Here is a 14,844-nt window from a genome sequence, read left to right on the forward strand (position 1 = left end):
CGACAAATATGCCTAAGTATGCGATCCATTTCTTGGATCGGTTCCAATTCTAGCATTGTTTACAGCATAATTGAGTCAAATCAAGATGCAAACCTATGTACCTACTGAATACTTACCTGCCAGTTTTCCTTCACTGAGATAGGGTCATCCTGCTTGGGTTCAAAAGTCGGTCAATAGGTACATTCGATTCATTAGTCTTCAGTTGCTCGAATCAGTTCAGGTACACAATATTAACGATGAAACGATTTATAGTTTGCCGTTATCTTAGGAAAGACTTTTACACCTTATGCGATTTTATACGTTCAAAAAGTTGTAGAAAAACGATATTTCCCTGCCTAAGTTTATATTTTTTTCATTATCGTTATTTATATAACCTGCACCGTTCCAAAAATGTTTTTTTCAGAGCACCACATTGACTCTCAATAACATTCAGCAAAACTTGATGAAAAGTATTCCAAATAAACTCTATAAAAATAATTGTGGCCCTGAAAAGGGCCGTTTGAACTTTATCTCATTTGAAATCAACTTAAGCACGCTCTCCTCGGATACGACGAGCCAGCTGGATGTCCTTTGGCATAATGGTCACTCGCTTGGCATGGATGGCGCACAGATTGGTGTCCTCGAACAGTCCAACCAGATAGGCCTCGCTGGCTTCCTGCAGGGCCATGACGGCTGAGCTCTGGAAACGCAGATCGGTCTTGAAGTCCTGTGCGATTTCACGAACCAAACGCTGGAAGGGCAATTTGCGGATCAGCAACTCGGTCGATTTTTGATAACGACGGATCTCTCGCAGGGCAACAGTTCCTGGCCGATAGCGATGAGGCTTCTTGACTCCTCCTGTGGCCGGAGCGCTCTTACGGGCAGCCTTGGTGGCCAACTGCTTGCGAGGAGCTTTTCCTCCGGTGGACTTACGAGCGGTCTGCTTGGTACGGGCCATGACGAATGATCACTTCGAACTTCGAACGATAGATTCAGAATAACCTTCGGAAGGAAAGAAGCAGCTTTTTATACCTGAAAATGGAAAAGGCCCCGCCAAAACGAGCATAACCTATGCTCTCTTGCGAAGCGGGCAACATAAAGGAATGCTCGATAGTTTACCACTCTCGAAGAAACATATATAAGCAAGATGCATCGGGTTCGCCAAGCATCAGTTTCGTTTTGGAAGTTCAACATAACAACAACATAAATCTGCAAGAATGACTGGCCGTGGAAAGGGAGGCAAAGGACTCGGAAAGGGAGGCGCCAAGCGTCATCGCAAAGTTCTGCGTGACAACATCCAGGGAATCACCAAGCCCGCTATCCGTCGTCTGGCTCGTCGTGGAGGAGTCAAGCGTATTTCCGGTCTGATCTACGAGGAAACCCGAGGTGTCCTGAAGGTGTTCCTGGAAAACGTGATCCGTGACGCTGTGACTTACACCGAACACGCCAAGCGCAAGACCGTCACTGCCATGGACGTCGTCTACGCCTTGAAGCGACAGGGACGCACTTTGTACGGATTCGGAGGTTAAGATATTCGATCGAAGAGCAAATAGCATCATTCCAACGGCCCTTTTCAGGGTCAACACTTTAATTTGAAAAGAACTGGTCTGAATTCATATCATTAATGATGCCAGATAAGTGCTTGTTTTGGTGTCATTTCGCTTCTAGCCATATGAATGTCCAAAAAAAGTTTATATGTAATCATGATTCAAATGTTCTAAAAAATCATTATTTTTACAAGAATAAGAAAATTATTTTGGTAGATTCGAGGTTTTTAACCTTAGACTGACAGATACTCGGATCGAATTTCTTTTAAATTTAAAAATAATAAAACAAAATAATTTTATTTGAAACCACAGTTTTGCTTTTATTCTTATTTAACTTTTGTAGTACATACAGGCAAATCCCTTTTCTCACTTTTTGAATTGTATGCAATTTGAACGTCGATTGAGGAAAACATTAACTACTTGATACGGTATCACAGAGAAGATTGTGATATTACACTACACGACGTGATCGCATTGTGTACACCGTTTAGATGTATTTTTGCTACAGATATCCTTAACATTACATCATTTCAAGACATTATATCGTCCATCGTAACATTTTGTTGCTGTGTATGCTCTTTGACGATCTCTATTCAAATAAAGAAAAATGGAGAGTTTATAACATCGAGATTCTAAGAGATATCAATTTTTCGGGATGTTCACAAAGGAGAGCTGCGAGCATAGAGTAAAAAATGCACCATTTTGAAGGAATTATTGGATAAGCTAGTAAATGTTTTCATAACAAATTTTAATTTGATCATCGATAAACCTATGAAGATTTATTAAGCTTGAGGTAATAAAGTCTAAAAATATGCGTTTTGATAATTTATCTTAATTATTTCAGTTGGCGATAAAAGAAATCTTTTTCAAACATTTAGCGATTTCAATAAGTTATCGCTAGTTTTGAAATAGTAACCGAATGCAAAGGCACTTTTAACAGAATATTGGTAATTCTCACTGTAAAAATATTCTTAAATGAATATCAATCAAATCTCTTTTCAAACATCATTTGTGGCCCTGAAAAGGGCCGTTTGTAGGAAACTTTCATCCCGCAATCGTAGCCAATATGTTTTTACTTGGAGCTGGTGTACTTGGTGACAGCCTTGGTTCCTTCAGAGACGGCGTGCTTGGCCAATTCTCCCGGAAGCAGCAGACGGACAGCGGTCTGAATTTCGCGGGACGTGATGGTCGAGCGCTTGTTGTAGTGAGCCAGACGCGAAGATTCAGCGGCAATGCGTTCGAAGATATCGTTGACAAAGCTGTTCATGATGCTCATGGCCTTGGACGAGATTCCGGTATCCGGATGGACCTGCTTCAGCACTTTGAAGATGTAGATGGCGTAGCTTTCCTTCCTGCGGACCTTGCGCTTCTTCTTGTCTCCCTTGGCGATGTTCTTCTGAGCCTTGCCGGACTTTTTGGCGGCTTTTCCACTGGTTTTCGGGGCCATTGTTGGTTGAGTTGTTCAGGTTATGTTGCAAACGAAACTGATGCTTTTCGAACGTGGGACGCTATGCTTTTATATGTTTCATCGAGGGTAGATTATCGACCATTCCATTATGTTGCCTCTTTCGGTAGAAAACGAGCATACATAGAATATGCTCACCAGGCGGGATCTTCCCCTCGATTTTCAGGTATAAATATGTGCGTCTTCCTTCCTCGAGCATTATTCGTATCACATCGTGTCGTTCTGTTAACTTCATTCAAACCACCATCTCAACAAAATGTCTGGCCGTGGCAAAGGAGGAAAAGTGAAGGGAAAGGCAAAGTCCCGATCATCCCGTGCCGGACTTCAGTTTCCAGTAGGTCGTATCCATCGTCTGCTCCGCAAGGGCAACTATGCTGAACGTGTTGGAGCAGGAGCTCCCGTCTATCTGGCCGCCGTCATGGAGTATTTGGCTGCTGAAGTGCTGGAATTGGCAGGAAACGCCGCTCGGGACAACAAAAAGACCCGTATCATCCCGCGTCATCTGCAGCTGGCCATCCGTAATGACGAGGAGTTGAACAAACTGCTTTCGGGTGTGACAATCGCTCAGGGAGGTGTTCTGCCCAATATCCAGGCCGTGCTGCTGCCCAAGAAGACTGAGAAGAAGGCTTAAGATGAATTCAACTCTACAACTCAATCAAACCGTCCTTTTCAGGACGACAAAATCAATTTGTCAAAGAGTTAGTTGGAGTTTCATTCGTTATTATAGTAGTAGTAGTATTAGATTTTTTCTTATTTAAATCCATTTTGTTGCTTTACAAAGTTGGTGTTTTAAAAATGTATTCAAACCCATAGAACAAAATAGTTAATTCACGCAAAGCAGTCAGTGATGCAACATTAAAATCGTTATTTTCAAGCCCGAAGAACTCGGTATTCGGTATGTATTTTCCAAACATCGATCATTTTTTTCGAATCTTTATAAACCAAGTTATTGAAAGGATATTGAAAAAAAATGCCACTTTTAAGATATCACGATTTAAAATCGTCATATTTTCTATTTAAGAATCAGTCCACTGCGGCTTAATTTGGTACACATGTGTTATGTTATATGTTTTTTATCTAACCAGATTTACCCGCGTCTTCAAAAAGATTTATTAGGATGTCACTTCGAAATATTTTATGCTTTCAAATCCGATACTGATATTCAAAGAATGCTATTCTCAGGTAAACCGGAATATCTAAGATCTCTTCTTGTACCCCTACGTGGTTCTCGAACAGGACGTTTTGTTATTCCCCGACACAGTTCTGTTTACTGTAGTAATGCGTTTTTCGTGAGAGGTATCGTGAACTGGAACTGGAATTCCTTTCCATGCAACATCTATTCGATCTAGGTCAGATTTCAAAAGGGGTTTATAAGCGGTTAGTTGATTATAAAATGAGTTCAAATCAGTTCCTTTCAAACAAAAGTGTTGGCCCTGAAAAAGGGCCGTTGGAATGACGCTATTTGCTCTTCGATCTAGTATCTTAACCACCGAATCCGTACAGAGTGCGTCCCTGTCGCTTCAAGGCGTAGACGACGTCCATGGCAGTGACGGTCTTGCGCTTGGCGTGTTCGGTGTAAGTCACAGCGTCACGGATCACGTTTTCCAGGAACACTTTCAGGACACCTCGGGTTTCCTCGTAGATCAGACCGGAAATACGCTTGACTCCTCCACGACGAGCCAGACGACGGATAGCGGGCTTGGTGATTCCCTGGATGTTGTCACGCAGAACTTTGCGATGACGCTTGGCGCCTCCCTTTCCGAGTCCTTTGCCTCCCTTGCCACGGCCAGTCATTCTTGCAGATTTATGTTGTTGTTATGTTGAACTTCCAAAACGAAACTGATGCTTGTTGAACCCGATGCATCTTGCTTTTATATTTTTCACCGAGGGTAGACTATCGAGCATTTCCTTATGTTTCCCGCTTCGTAAGAGAGCATAAGTTATGCTCGTTTTGGCGGGAAATTGCTCCTTCGATTTTGAGGTATAAAAAGCTGCTTCTTCCCGGTCCGAGAGTTATTTTGAATCTATAGTTCGAAGTTCAAAGTGATCATTCATCATGGCCCGTACTAAGCAGACCGCTCGTAAATCCACCGGAGGAAAAGCTCCTCGCAAGCAGTTGGCCACCAAGGCTGCCCGTAAGAGCGCTCCGGCCACAGGAGGAGTCAAGAAGCCTCATCGCTATCGGCCAGGAACTGTTGCCCTGCGAGAGATCCGTCGTTATCAAAAATCGACCGAGTTGCTTATCCGCAAACTGCCCTTCCAGCGTTTGGTTCGTGAAATCGCACAGGACTTCAAGACCGATCTGCGTTTCCAGAGCTCAGCCGTCATGGCCCTGCAGGAAGCCAGCGAGGCCTATCTGGTTGGACTGTTCGAGGACACCAATCTGTGCGCCATCCATGCCAAGCGAGTAACCATCATGCCAAAGGACATCCAGCTGGCTCGTCGTATCCGAGGAGAGCGTGCTTAAGTTGATTTCAAATGGGATAAAGTTCAATCGGCCCTTTTCAGGGCCACCAAATATTGATAAGAGTTCGTTTGATGTTCATTTGATATTTCCTTTATAAATTTTGAAGCCTGGTCCAAATGTGAAATCATTGGATCAATTAATGCTAAAAATGGTACGTTTTGTGTTTGGCTGAATCAATATAATACCGCTGTGAGTTTTGTATGAAGAATTTTAAATTCTACACTTTTTACACTTGGAATGGGGAAGCGATTCAAGCAACTTTGAGTTTATACTGTATACTGGATTTTTTTTATATGAAAACATGAACTGTTTTAATAAATCATCGGAGAGGAACTGAAAATCCGATCAGTTTTCAGCTACTTGAACTCTGCTTATTTAGAAGCTGGTTAGGCGTGCTTTGAAAAGGAAACTGCTCAAAACTTTTTTACAAGGCCAACGCGTTTATGTTTTTTTTTTTTAGAAATTTGGCCAACACATTTCGTGGGGGAATTTCGTTAGCAGCAAGCAATAACTGACAATTAAAACAACTTTTCTTCATTCCAAAAATCATAATAACAAAGAAAATTTGGTGTCTCAAATGGCTTAACATTATAAAAGATTGAACATAAATTATTTTTGACCAGATAGTCAAAGATCAGCTTATTTGTAAGAGTATACCATATTTCATTGCGGTTTACTTAACTGTAATTCGATATGGGCTTAATTTTAAGCTTTTCATAGACTTGCATCCCATATATTTGACTTGGTGCGATATTACAACTATAAATGAACAAATCTGGACAATCTCCACTCTTCCGATTACCAAAAACCATTCAAATGGTTCTATTAAGATTTAGACACAATTTTCTTCATTTCTGAAATACTACGATATTTTCCAAATCGGCATTTGCCGACAAGCTCTAAGTAGTTACCATTCCAGTAGGAGACAGAATCATCAGCAAATGTTCCAAAGAGGCCATATTGTAGGCAGATTTTTTTATCATTAATATACAATACGAGTAACAAGGGACCCAGAATGCTTCCTTGTAGGACACTTACATTATTTTCTCGAAATCGCAAAAAATAAGAACCATATTTTGTTCTTTGCACTAGGTTATTTAAGAATTCCTTAAACCAGTTTTGAACCGTTTCGTTGATACCTATATTTTCCAATATCCACCAGCTTTAGCCGATCAATTATTTCAAAAACTCTCTTTAAGTCCAGAAATACTGAACGTTTTGTATACTGATCTTCAAAATTCGATGTATCAAATTATTTTAGACTCCGCTGAATGCTTTCTGAATCCAGATTGCTCTGAAATCAATATTCCTTCTGACTCAATAAAACGTAGAAATTGCTTTTCAATTGCTAACATCAGCATGTTTTCTTGTATTTTCAACATGTTTATTCGACGATATTATTTAGCGTCTCTCGCAATTTTTCCAAATTTGAATAAAAGTCGAACACTTCCAGGTATAAAAAAATATACCTGCATGAAAAATTTATAGAAACGATTTTCCAACCAACTCTTCAACAAATTGATTTTGTCGTCCTGAAAAGGACGGTTTGATAAGGGGGCAGAGTTTATCCATCTTAAGCCTTCTTCTCGGTCTTCTTGGGCAGCAGCACGGCCTGGATGTTGGGCAGAACACCTCCCTGAGCGATTGTCACACCCGAAAGCAGTTTGTTCAACTCCTCGTCATTACGGATGGCCAGCTGCAGATGACGCGGGATGATACGGGTCTTTTTGTTGTCCCGAGCGGCGTTTCCTGCCAATTCCAGCACTTCAGCAGCCAAATACTCCATGACGGCGGCCAGATAGACGGGAGCTCCTGCTCCAACACGTTCAGCATAGTTGCCCTTGCGAAGCAGACGATGGATACGACCTACTGGAAACTGAAGTCCGGCACGGGATGATCGGGACTTTGCCTTTCCCTTCACTTTTCCTCCTTTGCCACGGCCAGACATTTTGTTGAGATGGTGGTTTGAATGAAGTTAACAGAACGACACGATGTGATACGAATAATGCTCGAGGAAGGAAGACGCACATATTTATACCTGAAAATCGAGGGGAAGATCCCGCCTGGTGAGCATATTCTATGTATGCTCGTTTTCTACCGAAAGAGGCAACATAATGGAATGGTCGATAATCTACCCTCGATGAAACATATAAAAGCATAGCGTCCCACGTTCGAAAAGCATCAGTTTCGTTTGCAACATAACCTGAACAACTCAACCAACAATGGCCCCGAAAACCAGTGGAAAAGCCGCCAAAAAGTCCGGCAAGGCTCAGAAGAACATCGCCAAGGGAGACAAGAAGAAGCGCAAGGTCCGCAGGAAGGAAAGCTACGCCATCTACATCTTCAAAGTGCTGAAGCAGGTCCATCCGGATACCGGAATCTCGTCCAAGGCCATGAGCATCATGAACAGCTTTGTCAACGATATCTTCGAACGCATTGCCGCTGAATCTTCGCGTCTGGCTCACTACAACAAGCGCTCGACCATCACGTCCCGCGAAATTCAGACCGCTGTCCGTCTGCTGCTTCCGGGAGAATTGGCCAAGCACGCCGTCTCTGAAGGAACCAAGGCTGTCACCAAGTACACCAGCTCCAAGTAAAAACATATTGGCTACGATTGCGGGATGAAAGTTTCCTACAAACGGCCCTTTTCAGGGCCACAAATGATGTTTGAAAAGAGATTTGATTGATATTCATGTATTCAATTCTGTTAAAATTGCCTTTGCATTTGGTTACAAGTTCAAAGTTGGCGATTAATTTCTGAAATCGCTAAATGTTGGATTAAGGTTAGCGATCTCTAAGCGCTAACTTTACATTTGTAAATAATGAGGTTTATAAAACGTAAATTTTGATTTTGATTAAGTTGTTGAAAAACTAAGCATAATGATGGGTTTTTAACAGTTATAAAAAATGGGAAATAACCCATTTCCAATATTTTGAAACTTGCTTTTTTCACCATCACCATTCGTAAATTTCGTAAACAAACTCCTTTAAGGGTTCCTCGGATCATTAAACTTCATTTTACTAATAAGCAACGATCAACAAGCCAATGCCACAGTTCTATCGAAGATGTGTATTTTTTTTATTCTTTCCTCGTTGCCAGTGAGCATTTTAAGTAGTTGTTATCTTGTAGATCTTGTAGATTTTCCTTTATTTGGAATAAGATCGATAAAGAGCACGAACATGCTTTATCTCTTATATTTTTTTTTATGTATCAAGGAAATTCCCTTGAATCTTAATGCCTTCTCATTCTATTCCCTTGTGTAGCGATAGCAGTTCTCGAGACGCAGATCCTTCTCATGCGGGGAGGTTTGATTGAATTTTTATATATCGTCTCCGATCCTGAATGCCTCAGTGGACAAAATGTGCAATGATTTGAATCGAATAAATCAAAACCTTTTTTCTAATTCCTTGAAAATATAATTATCTTCTAGAATATTTGAATCATTATAACATTCTTTTTGGGACATTTAAATGCTTTGAGTCGGAATGCAACCAAAACTAGCAATCACCTGGCATCAATACTGACATGAGTTCAAACCAGTTCCTTTCAAACTGAAGTGTTGGCCCTGAAAAGGGCCGTTGGAATGACGCTATTTGCTCTTCGATCGAATATCTTAACCTCCGAATCCGTACAAAGTGCGTCCCTGTCGCTTCAAGGCGTAGACGACGTCCATGGCAGTGACGGTCTTGCGCTTGGCGTGTTCGGTGTAAGTCACAGCGTCACGGATCACGTTTTCCAGGAACACTTTCAGGACACCTCGGGTTTCCTCGTAGATCAGACCGGAAATACGCTTGACTCCTCCACGACGAGCCAGACGACGGATAGCGGGCTTGGTGATTCCCTGGATGTTGTCACGCAAAACTTTGCGATGACGCTTGGCGCCTCCCTTTCCGAGTCCTTTTCCTCCCTTGCCACGGCCAGTCATTCTTGCAGAGCTATGTTGTTGTTATGTTGAACTTCCAAAACGAAACTGATGCTTGCCGAATTTTTTTTTTTTTTTTTTTTTTTTTTTTTGGATTTTAAACCAATTGGTTTATTCATCCCCATTGGTGGTATCGTTTCACGTATTTCTGTACTATTTTTTTTTTGTTTTTTGTTTTTTTTTTGTTTTTTTTTCTTTATTTTTTTTTCTTTTTTTTTGTAGGAAAGGAGGGGTTTTTTTTTTTATAGTTTATGAAGGAGTTTTGATTTGTGGAGGAAGGCTATAATTTTCTTTTCTTCTTCAGGGCAGTTGGATAATGCTTGTCGGAGGTTTGGTGAGAGGGAACAGAATATTCTTAGGTTATGGTATTGGAGACAGGAGGTAAGGATATGTTTGATGGAGTTAGGGGTAAGACAGGAATTACAGGTAGGGGGGATATCTTTGGCCATTATGTATTCGTGGGTGAGCCGCGTGTGTCCGATGCGTAGACGAGTTAAGGCTCTTCTTTCGGAAGTGGAGGATCTGTCAGTCCATCTTTGCGTCGAGTTTTTAATCTCGCGCAACTTCGAGCGATTGTTCGTAGCCCATTCGATATCCCAGGCTACCAGTATCTGGTTCTTAATGGTTCGAGTGGCATCGGATTGCGGGATGGGAATCGTGGGGGGAGTAATTTTGGAACCGGCTGAGGCAAGTCGATCGGCTGACTCGTTACCTGGAATGCCGGAGTGGCCCGGTATCCAGCAGAGTGCGATGTTTTTAGTAGGGGCTAGGTGAAAAATAGATTGGATCCAGGGGTGTTTTAGGTTGCCGGCTGCCAGTGCAGAGAGAACACTGGCCGAATCAGAAAAGATGACGGTGTCTGTGGTAGATTTCTGAACGGCATCAAGCATGGCGTAGGCTTCTGAACTGAAGACGGAGCATTGTCCCGGAAGGGGCAGACTTCTATTGCAGATTCCGTCATGTATGCCGCAACCCACCCTTCCATCAGGTGATCTAGAGCCGTCGGTATAGATGTGTAAGGTGTTGGAGTATTTATCTTCGACGAGTTGATGAAAGTGTGGCAGGACGATAGCTGAGGCTTTGCCGGCTTTGATTACTTTGCCTAGGCTCAGATCTACTTTTGGATTAGTATCGTTCCAATATTTAGTTGATGGACCGTTTCTTGTACAGATAGGTGGAAGGGGTTCACCGATGAGCTTGACTAGTAGTGTGTTAGTTCTTTCAACTAGTGGGGTGTCTCTGGAGCCACCGTTAGCGAGTGATCTTATAGCTTTCAGGGAGAGGTGTTTAGTGAGGAGATAGATAAAGGGTAGTTGACCACTTTCGGCCATCAGTGATGGGATTGGACTTGTTCTGAAGACGGAGCTTATGATTCTGACACAATCATTGTACAGTGGTTCCAGCTTTCTTACAACTTCATCTGTGGCTAGACTCACGATTCCGATCCCATGAAGGACTGAGGGGATAAGCCAGCCGTGAAGGAACCGGAAGAGAGAGTCACGATGGGCTAGGCTGGTTTTGTTTGTCAGAATACGGAGGATATTGATTTTGTTGGCGGTATTTTTACGGATATTGTTCAGATGACATAGGAAATTAAGGCGGTCATCGATCCATACGCCTAGTAGGCGGGTGGAACGGGCCAGTGGGATGGTTTCGCTCGACATCGTGAGGGGTAGCAGTTTTTTTATTTTCTTCCTATTGGGGCCGAGGTGAAGAAGGGTTGACTTTTTGGGGGAGAATTGGAAGCCCATTTTGGGAGCCCAATCGGCGACCAGGTCCACCGCTTGTTGGAGTCTTCTTCGTGCCATAATAGGGAAAGGGGAAATGGATAACAAGAGGATGTCGTCGGCGTATATTAGGGTTTTGATGTTGTCGGGTATTGTTTCGAAAAGGGTATTAATGGCGATTAGGAACAAGACTGGTGCTATGACCGAGCCTTGGGGAACGCCGCCCGGAACAGGCCGGATATGAGAGCGCACACCGTTTATAAGGACATGGATGTATCTTTGGTCTAGGAAATTTTTAATGTATAGGTACATTCGGCCGCCAATGTTCCACTTGACTATTTGGTTGAGGATGGCTGTGCGATCGACTCGATCGAAAGCCTTCGATAGGTCGAGGGAAAGGGCCTCAACGTGGTGTTTTTGGTTCAAGGCGGTGGTCAGAATGGATTCGAGATCATCAAAGTAGTCATCTACTGATCTGCCGGCGCGGAAGGCGAACTGTCGTGAGTCGAGGAGCTTTTGTTTGTCCAGGATAGTATTCAGGCGTCGATTGACCATCCTCTCCATTATTTTGCCGGAGCAATCGAGGAGGGTGATGGGTCGGTAGCTATCTACTGAGTGAGGGTTTTGTTGGGGTTTGAGTATCGGGATTACCAGGCCTATCTTCCAACTATCGGGGAGTTCTCCATTTGACCAGATTTGGTTAAGTATTTTTAAAAATGTTTTTTTGGCCATAAGGGAGAGGTTCTTGAGCAGGGGGTAGCCTAACTCATCAGGGCCTGCGGAAAGTCCTTTGACTTTGGAGAGTGCAAACTCCAGCTCTTCATATGTGAATGGGCAGTTGTAGTCCAGGTTATTGTGGTCCGATGTTGAGGGGAAATCGGTAGGTTGGGAATGGGAAGAGGAAGAGACGGAGGAGAAGTGATTGCAGAAGGAGTTGGCTAGGGTTAAAGGATCATTGTTGTATTGATTGTTTAGTAGAAGGTGATAGGGATCTTTTCGAGAGTTGCCATTTAGAGTTTTAATTTTGGACCAGAGTACGCTAGCAGAGGTACTGGGGTGAATTTCACTCGTAAACTGTTGCCAGCAGGCTGCTTTGGCATTTCTAACTTCTCGTTTGGCTAGGGAGTTGGCTGATTTGTATTCATCGAGGGCTGTTGTTTTACTAGGGTGATCAGGGGGAAGACGTTTCAGAGCACGGAGTTTTTTACGACGGAGTTTAATGGCGTCCCTGACCTCTGGACCCCACCATGGGACGGCATTTTTGCCGGGTTTACCACTGGTTCGGGGGATGTGTTTTTTGGCGGATTCGAACAATATTTTGGAGAAGGACGGTATGCAGTTTGGTTGGCGTATGGAAAGTTGGTTGTCTATCTCGAGTTGATATTCAAGCCAGTTGGCTTCTTTGTACTTCCATTTCGGCCTAGTTGCAACTTGAGGGGAGGGGTGTTGGATTTTTATGATTATGGGGAAATGATCACTTCCGTGGGTATCGTCGAGAACGAACCAGTGGAACTTTGGTCCAAGTTCCCAAGAAACGAGGGTGAGATCCAGGGTGGTCATTGCTCCAGTTACTGGGTTGAGACGGGTTGGTTGGGAATTATTTAAGAAGGCAAGGTTGTAGATGGAAGCCAAATTTTCCAAATATAGGCCTTTTTTTGATGTATGAGTATTTCCCCATGAGGTAGAGTGGGCATTGGGGTCTGTCATAATGATGAGGGGTTGGGGTAGTTGGGGGAGCAGATTATCAAGTTCCTCGGCAAATTCAGAGAAGAGAATTTGGGGGTGAATATACAAAGACACGACAGTTATGTCGAACGGGAAATTAAGTCTAGCACATACAACATGCAAGTTTGATGTGACACTAATCATATTGTAAGGGATGTTATTTTTGATGGCTAGCCCCGCTCCTTGACGGGATCTAGGATCTGATGTTGTATGTAGGGTGTATCCTTTGATTAGGTTTTGGGGGATGTTTGTATTGTGGAGTATGTCTTGAATTGCCAGGACAACTGGAGAAAATTTATTCAGTAGCAGCTGGATTTCAGGCAGACGGCACGTTAGGCCGCGTGTATTCCATTGGATGGAGAAATTTAGGGATTTTTTGGGGGTGGGGGATCCTTTGGTTTTCTTACCATTAGAAGGCACATTGTGATTGGAAGTGGGGGGGTTGTTTAATGAGTCAAGAGAAGAATCAGCCATTAAGAATTCAGGGGGGAAATATCGTAAACAGATGGTAAGAATGCTGAGATTGTATTTGTTTTAACTTACCGATTCGGGTTTTGTGGATGAGGGGGTTTACCTTGGGTTATTGGCTTTTTCTTCTTGGTCTGAGTTATTGTTGCGGCAGGGGGGCTTTCGAGGGAACTATCCTGGCGATTCCGTTTCGGGGTAGAGGTGAAGTTTGGAGGACGGGGTGTCATCGTCTGACGGGCAGTGTCGGGTTCCGAGTCATCCGATTCCTGGGTGGTGGTAGAGTTGTCGACAAGAGTGGATTCTTCGCCGGATTGTTTGTAGTTGGCGAGCTCCTTCATCAGCTGAGAGACAAGACCTTCAAGTTCTTGGATTTTCTTGTCTTTTTCAGCTTCGGTTGTGATGACCTGGGACCGTCGAACTACTTCCTCCTGGTTGGTCAAATGGTTCCGGAAAATTCTGGTTGCTTCGGATTGAGAAATGCCGCGATCCACTTTGAGCCGGACGATGGTTTGCTCCTGTTGGTGGATGGGGCATTGTCGACTGATGGCTGAGTGATCGCCACCGCAATTGATACAGTGGGATGGATTTGAGCAGTCTTCGTGGGGGCCGGGCCCACCGCATTCAAGGCAGATTGGGGAGGAGCTGCAACGTTTTTTGGTGTGGCCATACTTGCCACATAGATAGCACATCAATGGGCGAGGGTAGTACGGTCGTGTTTCGGTGCGGATGAATCCAAAAAAGATGTGACGAGGGCGTACGGTGCCTTTAATGGTTAACACCATTGAGTTTGTTGGGATGGTACGCTCGCCAGACTTCTTGAGGAACCGATAAACCTTGACGACGCCTTGGTCGGCGAGGAAGGCTTGAAGGTCTTCATCCTTCATTCCTTCGACATGGTCACAAGAAACAACGCATTGAACAAGGTTTAGGGTGGGATGATACTCGATGTTGATTGGTGTGCCGTCGATCAGCTTGTCCAACTTGAGTAGGGCATTAACTTGGGCAGGGTTGCGGACACGGAGGAGATAATTCTCACCGCCATCAACTGGGTTACCTCCATCAATTTTTCCTACGAGTTTTTCCACCGTTGTGGAAACTAGAAAGGGGTTTTTAGGCAACTTGGTTTTTCCGGAAGGTCGAAGTCGAAGGAATTGGATGTCTCCGAATTCTCCTCGGGGGTCCATCCATGTGGGAACAGTGCGTAGAAGCCGATTGTCAGGTGGCTTTGGCAAGCCGTTCCAGACGGGGGGAGCTTCCCCCATAATGAGGTGGTTTACGCTCTACGGGACGAATTGGGAATGGAATGTCTATTTGATGTCCGTGATTTAGAACACCGATGCACCGGTGGCGCGAGAAAAAAGAATCACTAACACTGGACTGACTAAGAGACGAGAGAGAGTCACGCACGTCTGTTCGGCACGAAAGTCGAAAGTGAACTCAACATGTTTCGATGCTTGCCGAACCCGATGCATCTTGCTTTTATATGTTTCACCGAGGATAGACTATCGAGCATTCCCTTATGTTGCCCGCTTCGTAAGAGAGC

At 43.6% G+C, this 14,844-nt stretch overlaps 8 protein-coding genes across 8 annotated transcripts; 3 read left to right on the forward strand and 5 right to left on the reverse strand.

Annotated features, from left to right (window-relative positions):
• Positions 1 to 197: 197 nt before the first annotated feature.
• On the reverse strand, positions 198 to 958 carry LOC129740514 (histone H3). The gene has a single exon (XM_055732211.1). It carries the CDS (start codon positions 935 to 937, stop codon positions 527 to 529), a length of 411 nt encoding a protein of 136 aa, XP_055588186.1. The 5' UTR covers positions 938 to 958; the 3' UTR covers positions 198 to 526.
• A 200-nt stretch (positions 959 to 1,158) lies between these two features.
• On the forward strand, positions 1,159 to 1,832 carry LOC129740519 (histone H4). The gene has a single exon (XM_055732217.1). The coding sequence runs from the start codon at positions 1,197 to 1,199 to the stop codon at positions 1,506 to 1,508; it is 312 nt and encodes a 103-aa protein (XP_055588192.1). The 5' UTR covers positions 1,159 to 1,196; the 3' UTR covers positions 1,509 to 1,832.
• A 662-nt stretch (positions 1,833 to 2,494) lies between these two features.
• Positions 2,495 to 3,023, reverse strand: LOC129740515 (histone H2B). Its single transcript, XM_055732212.1, has one exon. The coding sequence runs from the start codon at positions 2,971 to 2,973 to the stop codon at positions 2,599 to 2,601; it is 375 nt and encodes a 124-aa protein (XP_055588187.1). The 5' UTR covers positions 2,974 to 3,023; the 3' UTR covers positions 2,495 to 2,598.
• Positions 3,024 to 3,208: 185 nt separating this feature from the next.
• LOC129740517 (histone H2A) lies at positions 3,209 to 3,789 on the forward strand. Its single transcript, XM_055732215.1, has one exon. The coding sequence runs from the start codon at positions 3,248 to 3,250 to the stop codon at positions 3,620 to 3,622; it is 375 nt and encodes a 124-aa protein (XP_055588190.1). The 5' UTR covers positions 3,209 to 3,247; the 3' UTR covers positions 3,623 to 3,789.
• A 180-nt stretch (positions 3,790 to 3,969) lies between these two features.
• Positions 3,970 to 4,820, reverse strand: LOC129740520 (histone H4). Its single transcript, XM_055732218.1, has one exon. It carries the CDS (start codon positions 4,783 to 4,785, stop codon positions 4,474 to 4,476), a length of 312 nt encoding a protein of 103 aa, XP_055588193.1. The 5' UTR covers positions 4,786 to 4,820; the 3' UTR covers positions 3,970 to 4,473.
• Positions 4,821 to 6,773: 1,953 nt separating this feature from the next.
• On the reverse strand, positions 6,774 to 7,442 carry LOC129740518 (histone H2A). The gene has a single exon (XM_055732216.1). The coding sequence runs from the start codon at positions 7,404 to 7,406 to the stop codon at positions 7,032 to 7,034; it is 375 nt and encodes a 124-aa protein (XP_055588191.1). The 5' UTR covers positions 7,407 to 7,442; the 3' UTR covers positions 6,774 to 7,031.
• A 181-nt stretch (positions 7,443 to 7,623) lies between these two features.
• On the forward strand, positions 7,624 to 8,130 carry LOC129740516 (histone H2B). The gene has a single exon (XM_055732214.1). The coding sequence runs from the start codon at positions 7,681 to 7,683 to the stop codon at positions 8,053 to 8,055; it is 375 nt and encodes a 124-aa protein (XP_055588189.1). The 5' UTR covers positions 7,624 to 7,680; the 3' UTR covers positions 8,056 to 8,130.
• A 794-nt stretch (positions 8,131 to 8,924) lies between these two features.
• Positions 8,925 to 9,417, reverse strand: LOC129740521 (histone H4). The gene has a single exon (XM_055732219.1). It carries the CDS (start codon positions 9,382 to 9,384, stop codon positions 9,073 to 9,075), a length of 312 nt encoding a protein of 103 aa, XP_055588194.1. The 5' UTR covers positions 9,385 to 9,417; the 3' UTR covers positions 8,925 to 9,072.
• Positions 9,418 to 14,844: the final 5,427 nt, after the last annotated feature.

Source organism: Uranotaenia lowii, chromosome 1 (genome assembly GCF_029784155.1).
Source record: "Uranotaenia lowii strain MFRU-FL chromosome 1, ASM2978415v1, whole genome shotgun sequence".
In the NCBI taxonomy this organism is placed as follows: Eukaryota; Metazoa; Arthropoda; class Insecta; order Diptera; family Culicidae; genus Uranotaenia; species Uranotaenia lowii.